General features: G+C 39.5%; 1 protein-coding gene across 3 annotated transcripts in view; it reads right to left on the minus strand.

The window, feature by feature from the left end:
- Positions 1-657: 657 nt before the first annotated feature.
- Positions 658-23,729, minus strand: part of LOC124555180 (beta-1,4-glucuronyltransferase 1) — a 312,738-nt gene continuing 289,666 nt past the window's right edge. For all 3 annotated transcript variants that reach the window (XM_047129014.1, XM_047129012.1, XM_047129013.1), the window contains exons 4-7: positions 14,718-15,503; positions 8,095-8,337; positions 6,484-6,713; positions 658-3,277 (exon numbers count right to left, since the gene is read on the minus strand). In XM_047129014.1, the coding sequence (XP_046984970.1) occupies positions 6,516-6,713; positions 8,095-8,337; positions 14,718-15,503 (1,227 nt within the window). In that variant the 3' untranslated portion in view covers positions 658-3,277; positions 6,484-6,515. The remainder of the gene's footprint in view (positions 3,278-6,483; positions 6,714-8,094; positions 8,338-14,717; positions 15,504-23,729) is intronic.

Consider the following 23,729-nt stretch of genomic DNA (forward strand, 5'->3'; position numbering starts at 1 on the left):
ACTACATAGGCAGACTTGTTCCCCATATTTCTTGGTCATATCTGTGGAAAATTTAACTGTGAACATACACAGAAGTCACTCTTCTGTACTTATCTTTGTACGAAGTGTTTAATGCTATTAAAATGTAGACTGTTTCCCATAAATACGATAATTGCTTAAATATCATTGTATAAAGTGTGCGTAAGTACTGGCATTACAGATTAATACTTGCTCCCCTAGCATAATATCATTTGCCGAAAAACTCAGCTTTGTATGTTTAAACATTTTAAGTACTGTATTGGAATATTGTCTTCACATGGAGCACCTGTACACCTGTACACCTGTCAACTCCAAATTGGTGACTTTTCAATATCACTGCAGGTGCTAGTGAAATCTAACATGGAGTACTAAAACTTAATTTGACGAAGAGAAGTATTTGTGGCTGTGAGGATTTCTCTAGCTAACAATAGAAGAATATGTGTATTTTCATCTATTACCATCAAGGGGGGACAAGAACATGAAAGAACGACTGTTTTTCTTTGTTGAAGTTCCAATCTCTCAGCTTACCATATAGTTGTATTACTCCTTGAAGATCCAATTTGTATTTTGTTGTGTTGCATTTTAGTTCTTGGTTGCACAGTAAGGAAGAGAATGACAGTGAAATTAAAACCAAAGCTGTAATTTGAAATATGTTTCTTATTACACAAAGAGACATACACTCTCACAGTACTTTCTTTCTCACATTTAAAAACATCATATTTCACGAAAACTTAGGATCGCAACTACAATAAAACTGACAGTCCCACACTGACATGGTATCGAAAATATTCATTTTGCAAGTACATAGTGCAATCTTTTTTCCTTTGTAAATGTTCATTGGTACTACATTAAATTTGACACAAAATAGACAGCACTAACTTTGATACATATACAGGATTAGTTAAATATAGGAAGGAATGCTACCAAGTACAAAGCATTAATTTTAGCTAACAAGGGCCCATTCCAACCTGTCTGTCCTCTGAAAAATGGATCGCACAACCTCTTTTGACTCACAAACATGGTTTTTTTACTATGATAATTACTATCCCATCACCCACTTACCACCACCATGCCCCATCTCTTTCAGTATCAGTTTCAAAACACTCATCCAATAATTGCTCAATTCTGAAGAGACTAATCAGTAGGGAGATTAGTCCTTTCAAGACAGCCATAAGAGTGCTTTGATAGTAATACAAAGAGGTGATATACTCTTTCAGCATAGATAGTTCCACTGTATTTTACAATAAACATTTTACATTCATCTCTGGCTCTCCCAACAAATACAGACTATATACAACATCTAAAATTATTTCTTTATTCAGTTAACAAAATTTTCAACACTTTTCCATCTTTAATTCACTTATCAAGCTTTATCTTTCATGTTCAAATAGTTGTTACTATTTAACAAAGCTTATATGCTACATAATACTTATATTTGAGTTAGGAACAAGTCTAACTGCATTTTTTGTGATATTTCAATGAGACTTAACATAACACGAAAGACAGTAATGTGAACACAACTGGCTTCAATATTTGGATGCTTTGAATTGCCTGTAATGAAGTTTCAAACAAATTTTCTGAGACATTAATACTTTGACACCTATTTCTGCTCTAAAGTAGTAACACAACGTAAAAACAGAAATTCTGTACAGCACACCAATAAAAATATATGCTTGAGATTGTTTTTCCAACAACCAATTTTGCTTTATTACTCTGTAGAAAAGTTAGGATCGGAAAAGATATTAAGGCACAATTTACTCTTGTCAGTTTACAAATTGGTGTAATGTACTGCACATTAGTTTTTCCACTACTATGAAGAAAATAGGAGTTTACATCTATGTATATCACATTTTGTATGACTATAATGGGTCACCATTTAAAGCTCAAGAAGTGGTCATTTGTATCTGAAGGAAGAAATAAAGGAAAACAATCTCATTAACAGGAACTTAGAAAGTTAGAAACATTGACGTAAAACACAGCACAAACTCAATCATGGCACATACTACAAAAAAGTGACTTCACATCACAAATTATACTAAATTTGTTTACACTGCCAGTGCCATTTTAAAGACACTACTCAGAAATAACTTAAGTATATGGCAACGTAATGAACACACAAATAGTGTTTTAATAACTGAGATACAGTAAAAAATAGTTTCTTCCTTGTCCCATGTATTGGTGACAATTAGGAGTCTCTACACTCATCTCTGAAAAATTGTGCAATTCATCCTTCACACTCTACCCATTATAGAATACTGCATGATAATGTCAGAGGATACAAACTTATCCTTTTTTAATTTCTACACTGAAAATATAGCCTGCAGCCCTAGCTATCTCAGTACTTCGAACAAGAACTGTTAATAAGTTATCTCTCAATTGTTTCATAAAATACAACATTTCACAAAGTCATAAATATCCAGATACATACACTGTTTACTGTAAGAAGTAATCTTTCAAATTTAACTGTGCGCCAAAAATTGTGCCAATTCCTTCGTATAATTTCAACATGTTCAGCTTCTTAATTTTTCACCACTCCATTACATTTAATCCAGTTTTGCCCCACAGTCACAACGCACACATTTTATACAGTCACACTTCAGTCGTAGGCAACTCTGTACGAAGTCCCAATTTCATTTTGTGGAAACTACACCCTGTAGGAATACCGTAAAAACAAAACCGTGCATTTATGGAAATATTCACTATATACATATATTCTCCACATGACGGGTGTAATACATATGTAAATCACAGTAGCATAATGTCCACGATTTACGAGCATAATTTGAGCTACAGTGAAGTACATATACATATATAATTTTCCACTTAAAGCTGTACCTCCATCTAAACTATGAGTGAATAATTTACACTGCACCAATTTCCTCAGTTCCTTATATTTACTCTAACACATCCCAGCACACGAACTATAGAACTAGCACTCACATAGAAAGCACACCAAAACTATTATTCAGAAGCAGTCTTTCACTATACAACATTCACAGTCTATCACCTAGCAAATCACAGAGAGCATAGCCCTAAACAACAACAATAATAATAAAAATAGCAATAATAATGATTATGATGATGATAATAAGAATAGTTATGACAATAATAATATTAAATAACCAACAGTAGCAGCCACAAAATTAAACATTGTGCTGCAAACTAATGTGAACATCTGAACTGCTCCATATTGAAAGATATGCCTCTATTTTGCAACTAACATCAAATCCATTGGTTAAGTACACCAGAAAGACATTACCTGCAACAAAAAATTATTTCATTTACATTATAAAGTGCATTAAAACTTTATGAAGGTGGCAAATGATGTTTGATCACTGCTGTGTCCCCCACTGTAATGGACATGCCCTCAAAATATTTGTGGATTTGTTTGTTGGCATGAACTGTGTATTTGAAAACCACCACAATTACTGCAAACAAATATTAACTATTTTATGTTGAAATGAAAGTGGCGTTTGTGTTTTTTGAATATGAATTTTGACATGCTTCATGGTCATACTCACTTTCTCTCCAATCCAAGTTGCTACATGGAAGGAAGTATCTACTTCTCACATTACTTCACACACAGATCATAATTATACTGCACAATTATCAGTTCTAGAGTGTATTCATTTGATGAAACAAAGTAATTTTTCACAATACCATTATTTTTTTTTTTAATATGCCTGGCAAAGTCAACATATCTGGGGGCAAGGAAACTCAGCCCTCTAGGCAGGATCTGGTCAGGGTGTGTGGGATGAACTTCACACACACTTTTCTTTTCTTCAAAACATTGAGGAAAATATCTAACATGTGCTTTAGAGAAGCTGCCGCATTGCAGATTGTGACAATGTTTACATTCTGTAATCGCACATTCACTGCTTATTGTTGCCCACTCATAACTAATGGTTAAATGCTCATCAGTTGTTTAGAGCTGTTAGCTGAAGCTACCACTTAAATTGGTATGCTGATTCTTATACGCCAAAAATAAAATCAGTTCCTGGACTTTATGGATAGATTGTGTATACTGCGTATACTGCAAGCCATCTCATTGCGGACAGCATCCAAAATAGAAGTGTCTTGGTTTCAGATACATATAAAAAGAAACAATATTAGTATTGTAAAAGAAGAAAATGTTTCTGTATATGCTGGATGAAGAGCAGTCAGCTATTTAAGTTCATTTACCATGTGACAACTGGAGTAGATAACATTCCTCCTGAATTATTGCAAAATTATTACATCTGTGACCACCACCACTACCATCAGTTGTAGTCTAGTACTTAAAATGATTTGTTAAGAGTCATGGACAAGTGCAGGAAGTACACCCTTCACCTTTTTACCTGTGCGGCAGTCCTTTCAACAAAGAATGTATAATCCTAGCACGGGGGAATCACATGGGTTCAAGCATCTCAGTTGCAGACATGTGCTGACATATTTTGCATGTGAGAGTTCTGTAACCATCCTAAGACCACTGAAGTATGGGTGCCATCTTTCACACATTTCTCTTTTGCCTCGTCTTCACTGAAATAGTGACACACAAGTGGGAGAGGAGCAGAAGGCATATATGCTTTAGCAACTAGTACCTTTATGTCAATGTCTGTGTGAACTACATCTAAGGGGGTTAGTTTTTTTATAAGATAGCTTTCACTCTACTTTCTTAGTCCTTAGTTAACCTCTGCCTGCATCCTTCCTCTTCTGTGATGAGGGAAATAGATCTGCACCTGAGGGAGACACTCTACATTCTTGTCTTTTCCAACCCGCAGTGATTGTTGCATTTCTCTAGCTGCCTGAATCGTTTGAAACATCAGGAATTTTCCGACACACAACCCCCTAGATGGGCATTTGCATGTGCTGATGTTCATATCAGCATTATTTTTCTTGTTAAGGCATTAGTCTCCACAGTTGGTTGTCTGTGTGCTGATTTAAATGATGCACTGTAGTTAGATGATTGCTCATCTTAGAGATAACCTTTTCTTCAGAATTTGGTATTCTTTGGTTTTGTTCCCTCTAGTTAACTCCAGGATTCCAACTGGAGCTAGAAAAGCTCTAATTTCACAGTTAATGCCCTTGGCATGAATAAGCATATTGTTTCTGGTTCATTAGTGGCACAGACATACCTTTCGCATGTTTTTTATCTCTTACTGTAGTATGTTAAAATCTTTAACATTTAAAGTTCCACACAGTGTTCGAGTTAGAAGGCATTTCTTCCTGTCAAATTAACCAGGCTTACAATATTTACTTAAAAATGGTGTATTGAATGTTAATATAAATTCATCTGTTTTTTATTCGCATGTTATCCACTTTTTTTGACTATACTGCGTACTTCCATCAGGCCTTCTGGTTTCCAATCTTACTGTAATTCTGCTGCATTTATGTCCATTATGCCTTGGCAGTTGACAACACCTACACTTTACATGGGTGTGGTTTGCAGCTCCAGTCTGAGTGGGTACTCTCCAAGTTAGTTTATTTTAATTAAATCTGTTACTTGGACTGTTGCTTCTTCAAGGAGGAGAAATATCTCTGTTTGTTGCTTAAAATATTAAATGCAGCAGTTGAAGCATCTAAACCTTTGCTTATAAAGAAATGGAACAGTTAGAACTGATAATCTTCTACATTTTTCCTATGAACACTATTTTTTATATATTCTGTTATTTCTATGACAAGCTTGATTGGGATGACTACTTGCCCAAGTTCTCTAGTTCATTCTGAAGTATTTACTGTTAAACATTCCACCAAGAGTTCATTTAGTTCAGAATTTGATAACCGCATTTGTACAAACAGTCGGCGATCTGCAGTCCAGTCACGCACAGTTCCACATATCTGTCAGGAGGTCTTATGCAATGAATATGTGGGTCATTTTCAAAAGGTTACCCACTGGTAATAGTTTCATCTGAACTGCCATCTATCCCATTGGCATACAGCATAATTTAATTTTTCATGGTTTGTTACAAAGATACAGGTCTTCCTGATTCCGAGACATAACTCCCATGTTATTTATTATGAAGGTTTGTACCTTCCTCACTATCGAGTATGTGAAGCCAAGGTCCTCAATCCTTTTACCACACAATATTCCTCCTTTGCAGACAATGGTGGTTACTGAAACACACTGATATTGTGATAATGGCCAACTGACCAGCCCTAGCTGGGAACCCCAGTAGTGTGATGCTCCTGTACCCAGCCATCACTCACTAGACCTTTGAAGGCCATATATAGGACTATCAGAGGAATACAGTACTACATATACTTTCCATATCTGCAAATTATTACTCACAAAATAGTTAGAGGCCTCTTGGTGAGGACCGCACAAGCATGGAAGGGTTAATTCCTTTGCACCACCAATGGTGTTATATGAAGACAGAAGAAAATTCAGATTTGCCAAGTCACCACTGACATTTTAATGTAAGTCATAGGGAAGAACTAAATGAAATTTAAGAAAAGTGCACTTGTGTACTTTAAGCTCATAATTACCTGTCTCAGGATAATGTGCGTGTGTCCTAGTGTTACACTGCACAACCTTTTCTAACACCATATAGTACCTTCAGTTCAGGAAAGATAACTTTCTTGATGAGAGCATTGGTTTTTGCTGCGAACATTGCCCTCTGTGGATCTTTCTTCAATACTTTTATTCCAGGCTTATGCACCAAAAAAGCATTGTCCAGAATTTGAAACTCATAATCCAAGACACAGAGAGCATATCCCTGAAATGGAAGATACCGTAATTATTACATTCACTTGGAGCAATTGGAAATTACTAAACACACTGAATTTAGTCGAAGTTGTTTGAGGATGCACAAAAAAAAAAAAAAAAAAAAAAAAAAAAAAAAAAAAAAAAAAAAAATTGCTTCTTATCTTTTACACTTCACAGTGACACTATATTAACCAAATTTTTTCCCCCCACAGGAAAAATATACTGGCATAAATGTTTCTCGTTTTGACAGAAGTATTAGGACTTCTGTGACACGTGTGTTATGAAGCTCTGCATTGTCTTTTGCAGTGAATTAGAAATTCAATTATCTTTACACTTTTCATTACATTACCAAGAAGTGCACAATTTCCATATAATTATTTCCCTTGTTTCTGTTCTTTTTCTGTGACATAGAAGAAATATCTATTTTGTCATTCTTACCATGCTGCTTTACTCAACTCTGTTGTATGCACTTTCCTTTATTTGTGAAAACAGCTACCTCTATGTTTTGTAGTTTACAGAAAAAGTGATATCATCCAATACAACCAATTTTATGATTATACTGAAACATTTTGTAGAAACAGTAAGAGACAAAGTGAGTCAATGTTTCTTCACACAGTAGGGCACAAATATTTGGTGTTTATGTGCAAAACACTCACACTAACCCAACTTAGTCATGCTGCTGGCAATGTAATGGAACTAGTCTGACCAATGAGGAGACATTAACTGTGTAGAATGGAAAGCTAAAAATGTTAGTGATTGATAAAAACTGTTACAGGAGCAGAACTGCATGTTTGTTAATCAGACTGTACTATTACATTATATCGTGAAATGATATTGAAAGAAACTTAAGATAAAACTGAGGCAGAGTGTTCGGAGTGTTTGGCATATGTTGGGATGCGGGCAGAGACTACTGGTTTTCAGTAGCTGTTGTGGAAAAACTTATAAATAGGACTTCACTGTGGTTCTAATGTCTAAACATGTTTTATTAATTTTATAGATTGCAGCTAGTAGCTCCGATATTTCGAAGTGTGGAACAATCTCTCACCATGACACATTGAATATAGACACATTGAATATCAGATCAATGAAACTCATGAAACAGAGGTGGAGACATCTTTAAATAAAAGGTTAGCTTTACCTCCACCAGTTATTTAGTAGGCATCACACCACTGGAGTTACCATGTCATTGTCTACCCCAAACTTGTGGACTGATGCACACTAAGTGTCTTGGGGAGCCTAGAGTGTAAAGTGGACTTCGAGCCCACATATAAGTTCATATTTTTCAGATACACAAAGCATTAACACTGGCGAATGGAGTAGAAGTGACAAAATTAAATAATATCGAACCAAAAATAAAAATATATATTCATTAGAAAATATGTTCAACTCACCTGTGGCATTTTATCACTCTTTCCTTCCCAGCTAAGGCGCTCATCATACAGTGGATCCTGATGGGTACCAATGAAAATTGGTTCCCAGTGTACATGGTAGCCTATGCGTTTCCCAATATGAAAGACATGAAGCCCTTTTGTGATGTTGGCAGCTAGCCATTCTTTGGATTTTGGCACATTGTGACATCCTGGACACAGTTTCTTATGGAATGGAATTGCTGTCCCATTCTTCAGCATCTTTACCTGAAATAATTTTAACAACTCTGAAATATTTGTATAACAAAATAAAGTAAAATTTAGTATCAGTTTTCTTCCAACAAGGAATTTAGCATCTCAAAATTCTATCTTTTTTGGTGGGAAAGAGTAGGGAGAATACAGAAGTGAAAAATAATCGTCCCAAAAAAAAAAAAAAAAAAAAAAAAAAAAAAAAAAAAAAAAAAAAAAAAAAAAAAAAAAAGTGAAGAAACAAAGGAAAAACATAATGCAGACAGTAGGTTTTAGGAAGTGTTGAAGATATTTCAAGTTAAGGAAAAATATTTGTTTTATTTTAGTAGCAAATCTACTTGGATCAAATATATGAAACAATAGCTGAGAAAAGGAGTTTTATCTATTTTAAATACAAAGAAGCAAATTACATTATCAAGTTGACTGAAAATCATAATGAGAGCTAATTTAACTTACGAAAACTGTACTACCACAGAAAGGCTAAATGAGTCACAGGTGAACGCATAGAACATTATAGAGCTGACCAAAAACTTTTTATGCTTGCTGTCTAAAAGTTTCGCTATATCATCGTCATTTTAGATAATCAGGTAAACAATCATTTTGGCAGCAGCATAATATACTTATACAACGGTGTACATGGTGTTGCGGAGTTGAAGGATTATTCTGGAGTTAGTGTTAAATTTATTTTCTCTGTATGATGCACCCTACCATTTGCAGATAAGATTTTGAATCAACTGTACAAGAATACTATGACAAACCATTGTATTTAATTTGTCAGACTGATACTTTTACTGCTTTTAAACAGCAATGTATTTTTTATATTTCATTGCAATTATCATGCTTACTACACTTTTGGTATTCATTTCATTTAACAACTTTAGCTACTTCTGTAATACTTACATTAACATTATATAGCCTATACACCACAGGACTTTGAATTAAATACAAAATATTTTTCATTTTGTTCACATACTTAACTAGAATGAAGTTCAATCAAAGGAATTATTACACACAGATATAAACATACAACAACCAAAGCAGTCATTAAGAAAATTTCTACTGTGTACATATTGTCGTGATGGAAATTATCTTTTCTTGAACAAAAAACTGTCTGAAGGAAAATTCAGCAGGTTTATATCATATTTTAGAAGATTCCAAAGATGGAGAGTAACTCCAGTTTAGATCATAAACTGAAGGGACAAGATACTCTAAATATTAAAAGCCACAGAAATTACTTGGCTGGCGTCATTCTAAGTGACCAAACTTGATCCATTTGGTGTCCACAACTGGATTCTGCCGAAACATAATATTATGGACTAACTTGACATTCTGAAATGAATGTTTTGTTTGCATATTGGAAATTCTCTTATTATGCCAATACGCACACTATGAACATTAGTATTAATATCGTCATTCACAATTGTCTTCACTTTCATGCGTACTACAATGCCGCACTGATGTGTGTGACTGTCCGGTTATTGAAACTTCCTGGAAGATTAAAACTGTGTGCCCGACCGAGACTCGAACTCGGGACCTTTGCCTTTCGCGGGCAAGTGCTCTACCAACTGAGCTACCGAAGCACAACTCACGCCCGGTACTCGCAGCTTTACTTCTGCCAGTACCTGGTCTCCTACCATCCAAACTTTACAGAAGCTCTCCTGTGACCCTTGCAGAACTAGCACTCCTGAAAGAAAGGATATTGGCCTAGTCAGAATGTTCCGTCGGCGTATCCAACGCCTCGGGTGTGCACGGCGAGCCCGTGTCACCATCCTCGTCCGACGAAATGCATACAACCTCCTCCTCGGCCTCAACGTCCGACGCCACCTCCTCCTTCATTTGTAAACAATGAATTATGTGGTAGTCAGCGTGCACAACATTTAAACGTGATATTAATGACTCATCACCAATAGTAAATTCATTAGACACAAATATAACAAGCCCTCTGTGTTTTATAACCATTCCTGGCTTATTTTTAACATTGACGGGTACTGGACGTCCTTCAACAATACGTTTCAAAATAGACGCGTAAGGACGCCACCTTTGCCACTCAAATTCCTCAAACACAATAACATTATGCACACGAGGATCATAACCACCAAAGCCAAATTCTGAGCAAAAGGGAAGGTATACATGCTGCTTCCTTGACAAAATTTTTTCCACATGAGTTGATTTGCCTATATTTGTGTCTCCATATAAATACAGCTGTTTTTTACGAACCATTTGGAACCAAAAGGCCTCATTGTACCAACGGACCACACGCCCCGCCCCGCCATTGTACTTCAAATGACACTCGCTAAGTGCACGGACAACAAATTTCTTCGCCTGAAATGATTCAAAATATTTTTCTATAAACCTCACACGTGACCAGTTGTCAACTAAAAATGAATCAGTCTAATCAATGTAATTCGTGCATTCTGCCCATCTACGAAGACGTACATTAAATGATAAGGATGAGTCATTACAATTTGATATTGGTTCTGCATCTGATTTAGTAATATATATTAAAGCCGTTTTTCTACTCCTACACTTCTGCACATCAAAAACACCATTTATACTTCCAACATAAACTCAAGTCCACTTCTAACCTCAGACAAAAGTTTACCCTCGGCAAGCTTTAAATATGCATGTATATGTGACTAATTACCTCTTGTGAAAGGTTCCTCTGATACACAATATTCAATAACGTTCCAAATAGGGTCAGGCACACATTTTTAATCTGCCAGGAAGTTTCATATCAGCGCACACTCCGCTGCAGAGTCAAAATCTCATTCTGGAAACATCCCCTAGGCTGTGGCTAAGCCATGTCTCCGCTATATCCTTTCTTTCAAGAGTGCTAGTTCTGCAAGGTTCGCAGGAGAGCTTCTGTAAAGTTTGGAAGGTAGGAGACGAGGTACTGGCAGAAGTAAGGCTGTGAGTACCGGGCGTGAGTCGTGCTTCGGTGGCTCAGTTGATAGAGAACTTGCCCGCGAAAGGCAAAGGTCCCGAGTTCGAGTCTCGGTCGGGCACACAGTTTTAATCTCCCAGGAAGTTTCAGCTTCTGTAAAGTTTGGAAGGTAGGAGATGAGGTACTGGCAGAAGTAAAGCTGTGAGTACCGGGCGTGAGTCGTGCTTCGGTAGCTCAGTTGGTAGAGCACTTGCCCGCGAAAGGCAAAGGTCCCGAGTTCGAGTCTCAGTCGGGCACACAGTTTTAATCTGCCAGGAAGTTTCATATCAGCACACACTCCGCTGCAGAGTGAAAATCTCATTCTGTCCGGTTATTGTCTCGCAACCCCCCCCCCCCCCCACCACCCCATGCCAATGAGCCATGGACCTCATGAGGGGGTGGGGGTCAGCTTGTGTGCCTGCAAGATATAGGTGAAATGAGGGTGGGGGGCTATATTTGGAAACCACGAGTGGCAGCAGCCTTTTTGGTAGTTGCAGGGGAAACAGTGTGGATGATTGACTAGTCTGTCCTTTTAACATCAACCAATATTGCCTTTCAGTGCTGGTACTACAAATGGTGCAAGGGGGAAACAACAGCTATTATTTTTCCCAGAGGGCATGCAACTCTACAGTGTGGCATAATGATGCCGCCATCCTCTTTGGGAAAATATTCTGGGGCAGGGACTCTTCAGGAGAAGATAGGTATCAGGAAAACCAGAACTTGCATTCTATGGATAGGTTGAAGTTAGATGTAATGGGAATTAGTGAAACACCCTGCAGGAAGAATGGGACTTATGGTCATATCAGTATACAGGAACCCAAGAGTATGTCTGATATTGAACAACAAAACAGGGATGTGGGTGAACAGGGATGTGAAGCCAGTACTGTAGCCAAGATAGACACATGGCTGACACCCACCACAGAAGTACTATTGTATGTGCCTACTAGCTCCACAGACAATGAGATCTATACAACGTATGAGGAGATAAAAGAAATTAGTCAGATAGTTATGGGAGATTAAAATTCAATTGTGATGGGGAACCAGAATTTGATAGCAGGAAAATGAAGCGTAGGAAAAATAATTTTCAAATATGGACTGGGGGAAAGGAGTGAAAGAGGAAGCGACAAGGTAGAATTTTGCACAAAACAATTTTGTCATTGCTACCACTTGGTTTAACAATCATGAAGAAAATTGTCTAGGTGGAAGAGAACTGTAACACACAAAGGTTTCAAATTGATAATATAATCTGAAGACAGATTTCAGTACAAGATTTTAAGTTGCAAGGTATTTCCACTGGCAGATGTGGATTCTGACTGTCATTTACTGAGTGAGAACTGCAAATTGGAACGAAATTGGGAAAAGAATGGAAATTTAGGATATAGGTCATAGATAAAATGAAGGAGATATAGGTTGTCGAGAGCTTCAGAGGTGAAATTAAACGATGTTGGACTGTAATGGAACAAGGAGTAAAAAAATGGATAGCTTTGAGTAATGAAATAGGGATGGCAGCAAAGGATCATACATGTAAAAAGGCAAGGGCTATTATAAACCCCTAGATAACACAGGAGATATTGAATGTAATTGATTAAAAAAGAAAATATAAAAATGCGACAAGTAAAGCAGATGAAACAGAACACAGATATCTACAAACTGAAATTGACACAAAGTGAAAAATGACAAAGCAGGAATGGATAGAGGTAAACTGCAAGACTGTAGAAGCATGCATAACTAGAGGAAAGATATATGTGACCTGTAAGATATTAAAGAGGCCTTTGGAAGAAAGGGGAGCATTGTATGAAAATCAAGGACACAGACTGCAAGCCAGTACTAAGCAAAAGAGGGAAGAACTGAAAGGTGGAAGGAATGTATAGTGGATCTATATAAGCAAAACAAACTTGGAACATAGAAGAGGAGATGGGAGATACAACACTGCTAGAACAATTTTCCAATGTACTGGAACTCTTAAATGGAGAAGGACCTTGGAATAGACAAAATTTCCCTAGAATAATTTAGATTCTTGGGAGCACAAGCCATGACAACACTATTCCACCTGGTGAGCGAGATATTTGAGACAGGAAAAATATCCCCAGACTTTAAGAACACTGTAATTTCAATTACAAGGAGGGAAGGTGCAAGTAATAGACGACTATCCAGTTTAATGTGTTATAGTTGCAAAGTAATGACCTGAACTAATTTCAGAAGAGTGGAAAAGCTGGCAGAAGCTGATGTTGGGAAGATCACTTTGGATTTTGGAGAAATGTTGGAAGACACGAGGCAATACGGAGCCTATGACTTATTGTAGACCATAGGCCAACCTTCATTTACAGCCATTTTAGATTTAGAAAAAGCTTCTGATAATGTAGAAATTTTGATGGTAGCAAGGGTTAAAAAATAGAGAACAAGAGGTTATTTACAAGTTATACAGAACTCATACTGCAGTTTTAAGAGTTTAAGGACATAAAAAGGAAGTAATAGTTCTGAAGGGAGTAAGACAGGGTTGAAGCATAATCTTCATGCTATTCAATCTGTATATTTAAGAAGCAATTAAGGAAATGAAACAATAATATCTGAAGAGAATTTAAGTTAAGAGAAAGGAAATAAAAACCTTGTGGTTACAGGTGCCTTAACTCTGTCAGAGATGACAAACAATGTGGAAGAACGGTTTAACAGAATGCATGATGTCTTGAAATGAGACTATAAGGTGGACAACTATGAAAGCAGAACAAAGGTAATAGAGTGTAATCAAATTAAATAAAATGATTCTGAGGGAGTTTGATTATAAGTTTGAGACAAAGTAGGAGGTGAGTTTTGCTATTTTGGCAGTAAAATGAATGAATGCTGAAGTAAACAGGAATGCATTTCTGCAAAAACAGGAATTTAACATCTAATACAAATGTAAGTGTTAGCACGTCTTTTGGAGGTGCATGTCTGGAGTTTAGCCTTGAACGAAATGAAATGTGGATGATAAGCAGTTAAAGCAAGACGAGAATAGAAGCTTTTGAAATTTGGTTCTATACGAGAATACTGGAGGTCAGATGAGTAGATCGATTAACAAATGGGGGTGGTACTGAATGAAATTGTGAAGGAAGGAAACAAATTTATGGCAAAACTTGACTAAAAGACATGACCAGCTGATAGGACACATCCTGAGGCCTGAAGAAATCAGCAATTTGGTGCAAGGGATAGAAATGTGAGAGTGGGGATCAATGCTTGACTACAGTAAGCAGGTCCATTTGGATGTAGGTTGCAGTAATTATGGAGAGACGAAGGGGCTTTCACAGGATAAATTAGCATGAAGAGCAGCATGAAAGTAGTCCTCAAACTGACGACAAGCTATTGCTCAAGAAAATAGGTAAACTAACTAAAACCTAGGACATATGGAAATACAAGCTCTGCAGAACGTATGACGCTTTTCACAATAGTGCCACTGTTCAGACAAATGAATTGCATCTTAGTTGTGTAGAATAAATCTTACCAACTGCTCCTTATTTTCGGGAAGCGTTGCACCCTTCTCCAGTTCGAAGATGGAGAGTGGAAATACTTTCGGATTTGGTCGTAGCAGAGGTTTATCCTGGCGACGGATCATCTCTAGGAAATCTGGAATGACACCAGGACTAGGGTAGAGTTCGATATCCGACGGCAGTACGTAATGGGTAGTGGCAGACTCGCGCGCGGCGTTCCTGCCCACGTTGACAGGATACAAGATGCGGCTGCGCGTCTTGTACAGCGACGCCGCAGACACGTTGACCCAGGGTGCGGGCTTGTTGCAGTCTGACAGCCCCTTGGCAGAGGCGTCGGCGGAGCGCGGCAGCTCCTTGGGAATGTGCCGCGAGCTGAAGAACACGTGGAATGTCACGTATTCCGCCACGAGAGGCGACAGGCAGTCGCGCGCCCAACGGATCGCTTCCAGCGTTGGCTTGAAGTCCGTGCCCGGCGCGTGCACAGATAGTGACACAGGTCCCCGCCACCTCTCTAGCAGTGGCTTCAGGTTATCAAGGAAGGTGTAATCGGCGTGTGTCGTGTACGTTATTGACTCCCAACAGTGGAACGTCCGATCGGCGCGCACGTAATTGTACAGCACCCAGAAGTCGCCTCGCTGTGCCATGCGCGGCTCGCTGGTGCGATCGTAGCACTTTATCACTTCGCTCAGCGTCTTCTCGCGCTCGGTGACTGGCTCGGGGTTCGACGCAGGTGGGTCCACTGTTGCGCCGCTATTCGGTTTCCTCGTGGCATTCGATGGACCTGCGCCACTGGATGCCATCTGCAAAAAGTAATTTTCTGTCAGATATGATTCAACAACAGTGCCAAACGCTATGCACACGAAAATCCATACCCAAAAAAAGTGCAATAAAAATAATATTTCTTCTCTATCAGTTCACAGGTGGAACGAAGAACAATGAGGGTTTATACCGTTCTGGGTGAGCTACTATTAGCCTCATTTTTATCTTCACGGTATCTGGTGCATGCTGAAGAGATGTACATGTGGAAGAAAGACATGAAAATGCCAAAAAAATATTGCGGAATCATGAAGATATTCAATCGACAAGGTCAAACATTTGAAGAGGAATGCAAAACAATTGGGAAATGGTAGGGGGCCGTTAAGGAAATGATTTTCAACTGCGGTGTAACTGAGAATGAAGAATGTGTGTGGGGCAGCATGTCTGTCGAAAACCACAGTTGTGGAAAACGATGACAACGGGTGCAAACTGCTTCATGGTAACTACAGACCGGATTATATGCATCATAAAAGCCTTAAAATATGCATGAAAAATGATTAAAAATGCATGAAAGTGTTTAAATATCCAACATCAAATAATAAAAAACCATGGTAGTCACTGCGTACATTCTACCTCAAAGTCGAACCTGTGCATACCAGTTATGAGGAAGAGCGCCGGCTACGCGAAAAATCGGTGCCTTTAGAACGCTGATATTTTCTGAATACTTTCTGATATAAGTTAGGAAAGGGGCCTTTCTGGGGCTATTTTTTAAAAATTTGCAAAATTGGGGCGCATACAGTGTTTCAAGAATTGTTCCTTCTTTGCTACTGTTTTCAGTAACATGAGGCTGCGGTGTGAGTGGGTCGCAGCGAAAGAATCTATGTATAGGGCCAGCTTCGAGATATATCGCACGAGGAGGGTCATGCTCAAAAACTCATTAATGTTTTATTTAAAAACATTACAATCATGAATTTTTTTGAGCAGCATTAACTTTTAATTAATACTATTGGACCAAAGCATCATTTACAATTTATTTTACACTTTTCTACTATTGTAAGGATAAACAGTCAAGTATTGTTCTAAATGTTCGGTAGGAAAATTGTGTCTTCGATCACACTAAACTTTTTAAGAGCAGAAAAGGACTGTTCTACATCTGCTGAGGTAACTGGACAGTATTTGAATGTGGGTGCTATGTTGTCTCTTATTGTTTCTGGTTAAAGCTCACCCATCCCATTAATAAAACTATCACTTTGGCACAAGGGTTCGAAGCCTTCGTTATTGCTTAAAACGTTTTTCAAACTTTTCTTTAAGTTTTCTTGGGCCTACGGGAATGAGGAGTTTAGTAGAACAATTTTATTTATGTACTGAATAGATTTATTCAACGCCATACCTCAAGCTTTTTAATACTTGCAGGTATATGGGAAAAATGAGTGCTGATCACAGCAATGTCTTTTTCTAATACCGTAATCATTGAAAGCTTCCTTGAGCTGGCCAACTGCCAAAGCCTCTGCACTATCTAAGTCTTTTACTGCCCCTCTAATGGTCTCGAAATGTTCATCGTAAAAAAAAACACACAGCTTCGACCCACGTAACCCAACAAGCTACCACTGGTTCGGGAGGTAAGGTCACATCTGGTAGTTTCTCTTTGTAGGTCTTTATGCGAGCTGGAGCCTTTAGAAACACTTTCGTTGTGGATGAAATGAGTTTATTTACATTAACAAACGTGGAACGTACTACTTAGGCAAGGCGATGTACTCCATAAGCAAAGCACGTCACATTAATCAAATAGGGATATAATACTGAGGGCTTTTCGTGCTTTGGTCATATAGGGAGCGGCATCTGCAACAAACACGAACAGAGTTTCATCTGCAGAAGACTCTGGAAATATTTTTCTAATACCCTCATTCACAAATCTGGCGACCGTAGGATAATTTACTTTTTTAAGTTCCTTGCAGGCCGCTAAATAGAAAGGAGGCGGCTCTTGTTTTAAAGCACCAACAATCAAATTTGCAATGTAACGGCCACAAGTGTGTGTAGTTTCGTCAACTGAAATCCAAATAATGCTGTTCTTGAGTTCATTGCGTATTTCTTCCAGAACATTACGTAAATTGTCGGTATGTAATTTTTAAGCAATGTTGATTTATCTAGTATATTTTGATTTAAGGAATATTTGCCCAGGAAGTCTTTGAGGATAGATTTTGTAAGTTTGTGAAGACGAATATCGCTTGCAATGAATGCTTCACATAGATCCACGTTAAACCGACTTTTTTTGGTTACGTTTGGACAAATCCCTGCTACTGCAACTCGCTGTTGTCAGAAGTTGTGATCCTGTCTTCTGCATTCCTGCGATATGGTCTATTTGAAACTTTTTTTTGCACGAAATGCGCCATCTCTCATGAACAGGAAACAATGGTGGTAGTAAACCGTACGTACTTTTGGTGTAGAATCCGAATATACAATAGAAACGGTGATTCCCCATTTGAAAATACGAAGTTGATCCTGCCCACGCGGGAGGGTGCTTACGAAGTGGGCAGTTGCATTGAAGGCGGATGTCCCCTTCACTAATATTAACTTTTCACCCAAAATATGTTTTTCGTATGATGCGTCGTTCAGATGTATTTAGCTGTCTCAAGTTAAAGAAATACCCCGTATGTAGCCAAAAATACATACGAACATAAGATGATTCGTTCGAATCATTATAATTAATCGCCCGAACGAGCCATGGAATATGAACCTAACTAATTACATAACTTTCATCTGGAAGGTGTTCATGAACTCAGATACGTCAGTTTCGTGGGTATACTTATTGTTTGCATGTCCTTGTTTAATCTGAACTGAAGATCAACTGCTCTTTCATGACGTTTAAAGGTTATTTTAACATTATGCTTCTGATGAATAACTAACGACTTAGTAGGCTAATAAATTTTGCACTTGCAGCCTAATAAAAACATACGAAAGAGACATTATTTCAAATTCCAAAGTAGTTGAAATGAAAGATGTCTACAAAGACAGAAAATCAGTAGTTGTCAACGAGATTAGCGTTGAACATCTTGAGCACATTACATCGTATAAGCATTTAGCCATAGCACGAAGAAACAATATGATATGAAACGGAATGATAAGTTAAAATCAGTATTAAACGCAGATTTGTTGCACGGTCTCTGGGAAAATTAAAGTATGGCTCCTAAGGAGTCCTTACTAAGTAGGCGTGACGAGACGTGAGAGGAAGTCAGAAACGTACTTCTAGGACCGTAATAGAAATTCTCGGGGAATTTACATGGGAATCCTTGGGAGAAAAAACGACGCGTTTCTGTTCGGTAAATTTAAAGAACAGGTATTCGAACAATACTGCGCATCTATTAACCTGCCGCCGTTGTGTATCTCGGGTGGGGATCATGGGACTAAGAGAGATAAGGAGATGTACAGAGGCATATGTTACCTTTCCCACGTTAAACGGGCGAATGAAACAGGAAATAAAATCGATAACATTGATACGATGTCTCCTCTGCCATGAACTGTGTAGTGGCTTGATCAGTGCATATGCATTTGTAGCTTCTGCCAATGTTCCCACAATAAAATGATTACGAAATGCGTCAAAAGCATTGTTTGTATTACACATACGCTGTGTCAACTCCTCATGGACGTGGGGATTCCAACGCACTGCTTCATTTCGACGACGCAGCTTCTTTTCACATGCCAGCTTCTAACGTCATTGTTAAGCGTCAGCCGAGCAGTTAAGTCATGACAACTTGTCTCAAATTTAGTTTTATATGTCAAATGTTAATTTAAGCTGAAGGCCCGTTTTCTGCATGGTTCAGCGCGTCGTAATATAAATGAGTGTCTCCCACAAAGTACTTGTTTTATATGCATGTAAATCAGGTTTATAATATGTTCATTCAACTGGGCTGACAGGACGATGGAAGTGCTGAACGTACCAAACTGCTAAAATAAAACCTGAGTGGAATGTTCCGTATTTTACGCCATGGCATTTGATATGCGTAGTTCGAATCTGGAATCTGATTTAGTCAACAGAATCCACTTGGGTAGAAATGGATGGTTCTTAAGTGATGTCTTTATTTATTACGATTCAAATATCGCCGTCGATGGAAAAACTAGATATGTGAATACAGATATTTTTGTCTTCTGTTTCGACTGAGATAGCTGAACTTTCAAAAATACCTCTTTTTATGAGAAACAGTGTAATAAAACAAACGAAACAGTGTCTGCCTTAGTGGATTAGCTCGTGTGAAGTACCCCCACAAAATCTGTTAATAAAAGCTGGTTCTGACTTTTAGTAAAGGTTACCTATCTAAGAAATGATTTCTATAAAGGCAGCCAGAAACGAAAAATAGTCACTTGACGACGATTGATAGAGTGAATCTAAGTAAAATGATTGGTGTAAAGAAACAGTTATTTGAAAGCAGTGCCACGTTAAGCCAAAATTCTGTTACATCAGAACCAACTCCTAGTCAGTTAAGTCTTAGGCTGAACATAGTCGGAAGCAATATACCCACATGTACGGTAAGTATGATCCCGTCTGTGTATTGTCTTGTTCAGGTTACTCCAGACAAACGGTTGTAACTTATCTGCCGGCACAACCCGTATTCACGTGATGGTGACAGATATACCGGGTGATCAAAAAGTCAGTATAAATTTGAAAACTGAATAAATCACGGGATAATGTATATAGAGAGGTACAAATTGACACATTCTTGGAATGACATGGGGTTTTATTAGAACAAAAAAAATACAAAAGTTCAAAAAATGCCCGACAGATGGCGCTTCATCTGATCAGAATAGCAGTAATTAGCATAACAAAGTAAGATAAAGCAAAGATGATGTTCTTTACAGGAAATGCTCAATATGTCCACCATAATTTCTCAACAATAGCTGTAGTCGAGGAATAATGTTGTGAACAGCACTGTAAAGCATGTCCGGAGTTATGGTGAGGCATTGGCGTCGGATGTTTTCTTTCAGCATCCTAGAGATGTCGGTCGATCACGATAAACTTGCGACTTCAGGTAACCCCAAAGCCAATAATCGCACGGACTGAGGTCTGGGGACCTGGGAGGTCAAGCATGACGGAAGTGGCGGCTGAGCACACGATCACCACCAAACTACGCGCGCAAGAGATCTTTCACGCGTCTAGCAATATGGGGTGGTTCTAATAAAACCCAATGTCATTCCAAGCATGTGTGTCAATTTTTACCCCTCTATCTACATTATTCCGTGATTTATTAAGTTTTCAAATTTATACTGACTTTTTGATCGCCCGGTACTAGGGGTGCCATTTCATTCCACATGTACAGTCTCCATGCGGGGATAGCCTCACTGTTGTGAATTTAATCTGACTGGAATTTCAGCGGACGCTCGGGATCGGGACTGCCACGTTCGCGCTGCGCTAACAGAGAGCTCACTATGTCCACAATTCTTGCTGCGCACATAATTACGTTGGATCGCCTCTTGAACCTAAACACACTCAATATTCAGACAAGACAGAACACACTGAACGACTGGAGACGAACTTCCATATTCACAGGCCATGTACATTAGTATGTTCTGCAGAAATAATCAGCATTTGTCATTTCTGTTCAGCATGTGTCCAGTTGGCTAGTAGGCATAGGGTCTACCATGGGCCCTGATAAGTTGTTGTATGCGTGATGGCATCGACGCGTATAAGGCGCGAAAATTGCGCCCTGTGGTATAGCCATCCATGCTGCATCCTCCTGGTTCCATAGTTCATCTGCAGTGGTTGGCAACTGGCCACAGCGCTGCACCCGTTGATTCACCATATCCCACACATTTTCGATTGGCGAGAGATCTGGTGATCTGGAGGGCGAGGGCAAAAGGCTTAAGTCCTGTGGCACTAAGAAGTCACGTGTTCATAGAGCAACATGTGGTATTGCTGAAAAATGGCGTCTAGGTCACAGGGTGTCATTCATGTAGTCATATTGGTCACTGCCCTGGACGCGCACCAGCTGTGATTTGTGAGTGTACCCAGTAGCACCGCACAACATAAAGCCTTGAATTGGCGCCTTGGGTTTTGTGCGAATGCAGTCACTGTGATTCCGCTCCCCGTCTGCTGCAAACCAAAATGCGACCATCATTTTCAAACAGAATAGAATTTGGATTCGTCCGAAAACACAATCTGATGCTATTCCTGTCCACAGTGACGTCGTCCCATACACCATTGCCGTCCAGGATGTTTCAGGGATGTATGCCGCAGGTTTGGTCCAAGCTCCGTAGCATTCCGGGCCGCCAGCGACAGTCAGCTGTCTAGGGTCTTACCCTATAGGGTACTTTATGTACTGATCCATTGATCTGTGCAGGAAACCTTGTGACACACTTTGCAACAGCATCGGCGTCCTCTTCCTATACTGCTACCTTTTCCAGTAGAAATGCAAAGTTGAACAAACCCCCCTCTGTTGTTGGCCCCACCAAGCCGAATCCTGTAATGAACCCTTCACTGAATGGAAATTTTTTCAGGCTCTTAGATCTTGACATGACACTGCCGCAGTCCCGGTTTCCATCCACAACCAGAGGATGCAACACTTGGACGTTATCCAGAGGCAATATCTCCTCAGGATCTTCAAACAAATTTGGCACACAGGTGCCTCCCTATCACAATGACGAGACAGCATCGTTATCCACGTCCTTAAGCCTGGGAAGAACCCAATGTGTCTCAACAGCTGTTGCCCAATTAGTCTGAAGAACGTACTACGTAAATTGTTAGAGAGTATGGTTAGCTTCGAATTATGTTGGGTACCCCAATCTCTGGGCCTTTTGTCCTCGTATCAGTGTGGCTTTCAGGGAGGACGACCTACAACTGACCATTTACTCAGACTGGAAACAGCAATCTGACAGGCTTTTATTAACTGCCCGCGCCTTGTCGCGGTTTTCTTCGACCTACATAAGGCAAACGTCATTGCTTAGAGCCATCACATTTTAGTTGCCTTCCATGACTGATGCTGTCATGGCCCCTTTCCGATTGTTGTCTGCAAATTTTTATCCCACCGGCTCTTCTGGATTTGAGTTGGCGGTTCACTCAGCCTTCTTTGGGTCCAGCAGAACTGTATCCCACAGGGTTCTGTTTTAAGTGCCACACACTTCCTCATCGACTTCGGTTGGCTTGAAACCTATGTTGTGTGTCTGGTTATCCTGGCGTTGTATGCCGACGATTTTTGCAACTGATGCAGCTGCCACTCTGTAGCATCTGCTGAACCCCAGCTCAGGGCGCCATCCAATGACCCTCTGCATGCGCCCTCCCATGGCTTCCAGTTTTCTCTCTCCAAAACGCAGGTGTGCATTTTTGCTGTCGACCCACAGTACACTCCGATACAGAGCTTTATTTAGGCGACCAGCGCCTTTATTTTGTAGCGAAGTCCCGTTTCTTGGGCCTTACTTTTGTTAAAATGTTGATGTGGCTGGCCCGTATTAGCCACCTGAAGACTACCAGCATGGGGAAGCATAATGTTGTCCGCATCCTGGCCCACAGATCTTGGGGTACCGACCATGCTACTCTTGTCCATCTTTATCGTGCTCTGGTTTTGCCAGGCTAGATTATGTTTGTCAGGTTTATGGCTCTGTGGCTCCTTCCATTGTGGAACTATTTGACCCTGTTAATCATTATGGGGTGCATCTGGCTATTGGTGCCGTTTGCACTAGTCCTATCGACAGTCTCCTCCCAAAGTGGGGTTCCCCTCTAACAAATACGACGGAGCCAACTCCAGGTTTTTTTACGCAGTCGCCATTTGACGATTTCCTGACCATCCCGTGTATCCTCTCCTCTTTGTAAATGAGGGACATGTCCCTCCCGATGCCTACCCTCGGGTGCAATTGCCAGTTGGAGTGCGTCTCACGTCCCTCTGTCGGGATCTCCACCTCCACTCACTGGAGTGTGCACCTTGTACTTCCTCCTGCATCCCTGCTTGGACGGTGTCTGGACAAAGGACTAGGACCGATCTATTCCAGGGTCCTGAAGTCTCTGTCGTCACTGTGATATTGTGGCAACTTGTATGTTCCATCCAGGAAGAATTGTAGGGTGCTGTGATCCTTTGCACTGACGGTTCTAAAACAGTAGATCAGGTAGGATGAGCTTTTACGTCACCTTGTGGCATGGGACGCCACTTGCTGCCGGGATCATGTAGTGTGTTCACAGCAGAGCTGCTAGCTATTAACAGGGCCATTCATTTTGTTGCTCAGGCCTCCCTCAACAGTGTTCTAATATGTACCCATTCAACGAGTAGCTTACAGGCTATAGACTGATGCTA

The sequence above is a fragment of the Schistocerca americana genome, chromosome X, assembly GCF_021461395.2.
Source record: "Schistocerca americana isolate TAMUIC-IGC-003095 chromosome X, iqSchAmer2.1, whole genome shotgun sequence".
In the NCBI taxonomy this organism is placed as follows: Eukaryota; Metazoa; Arthropoda; class Insecta; order Orthoptera; family Acrididae; genus Schistocerca; species Schistocerca americana.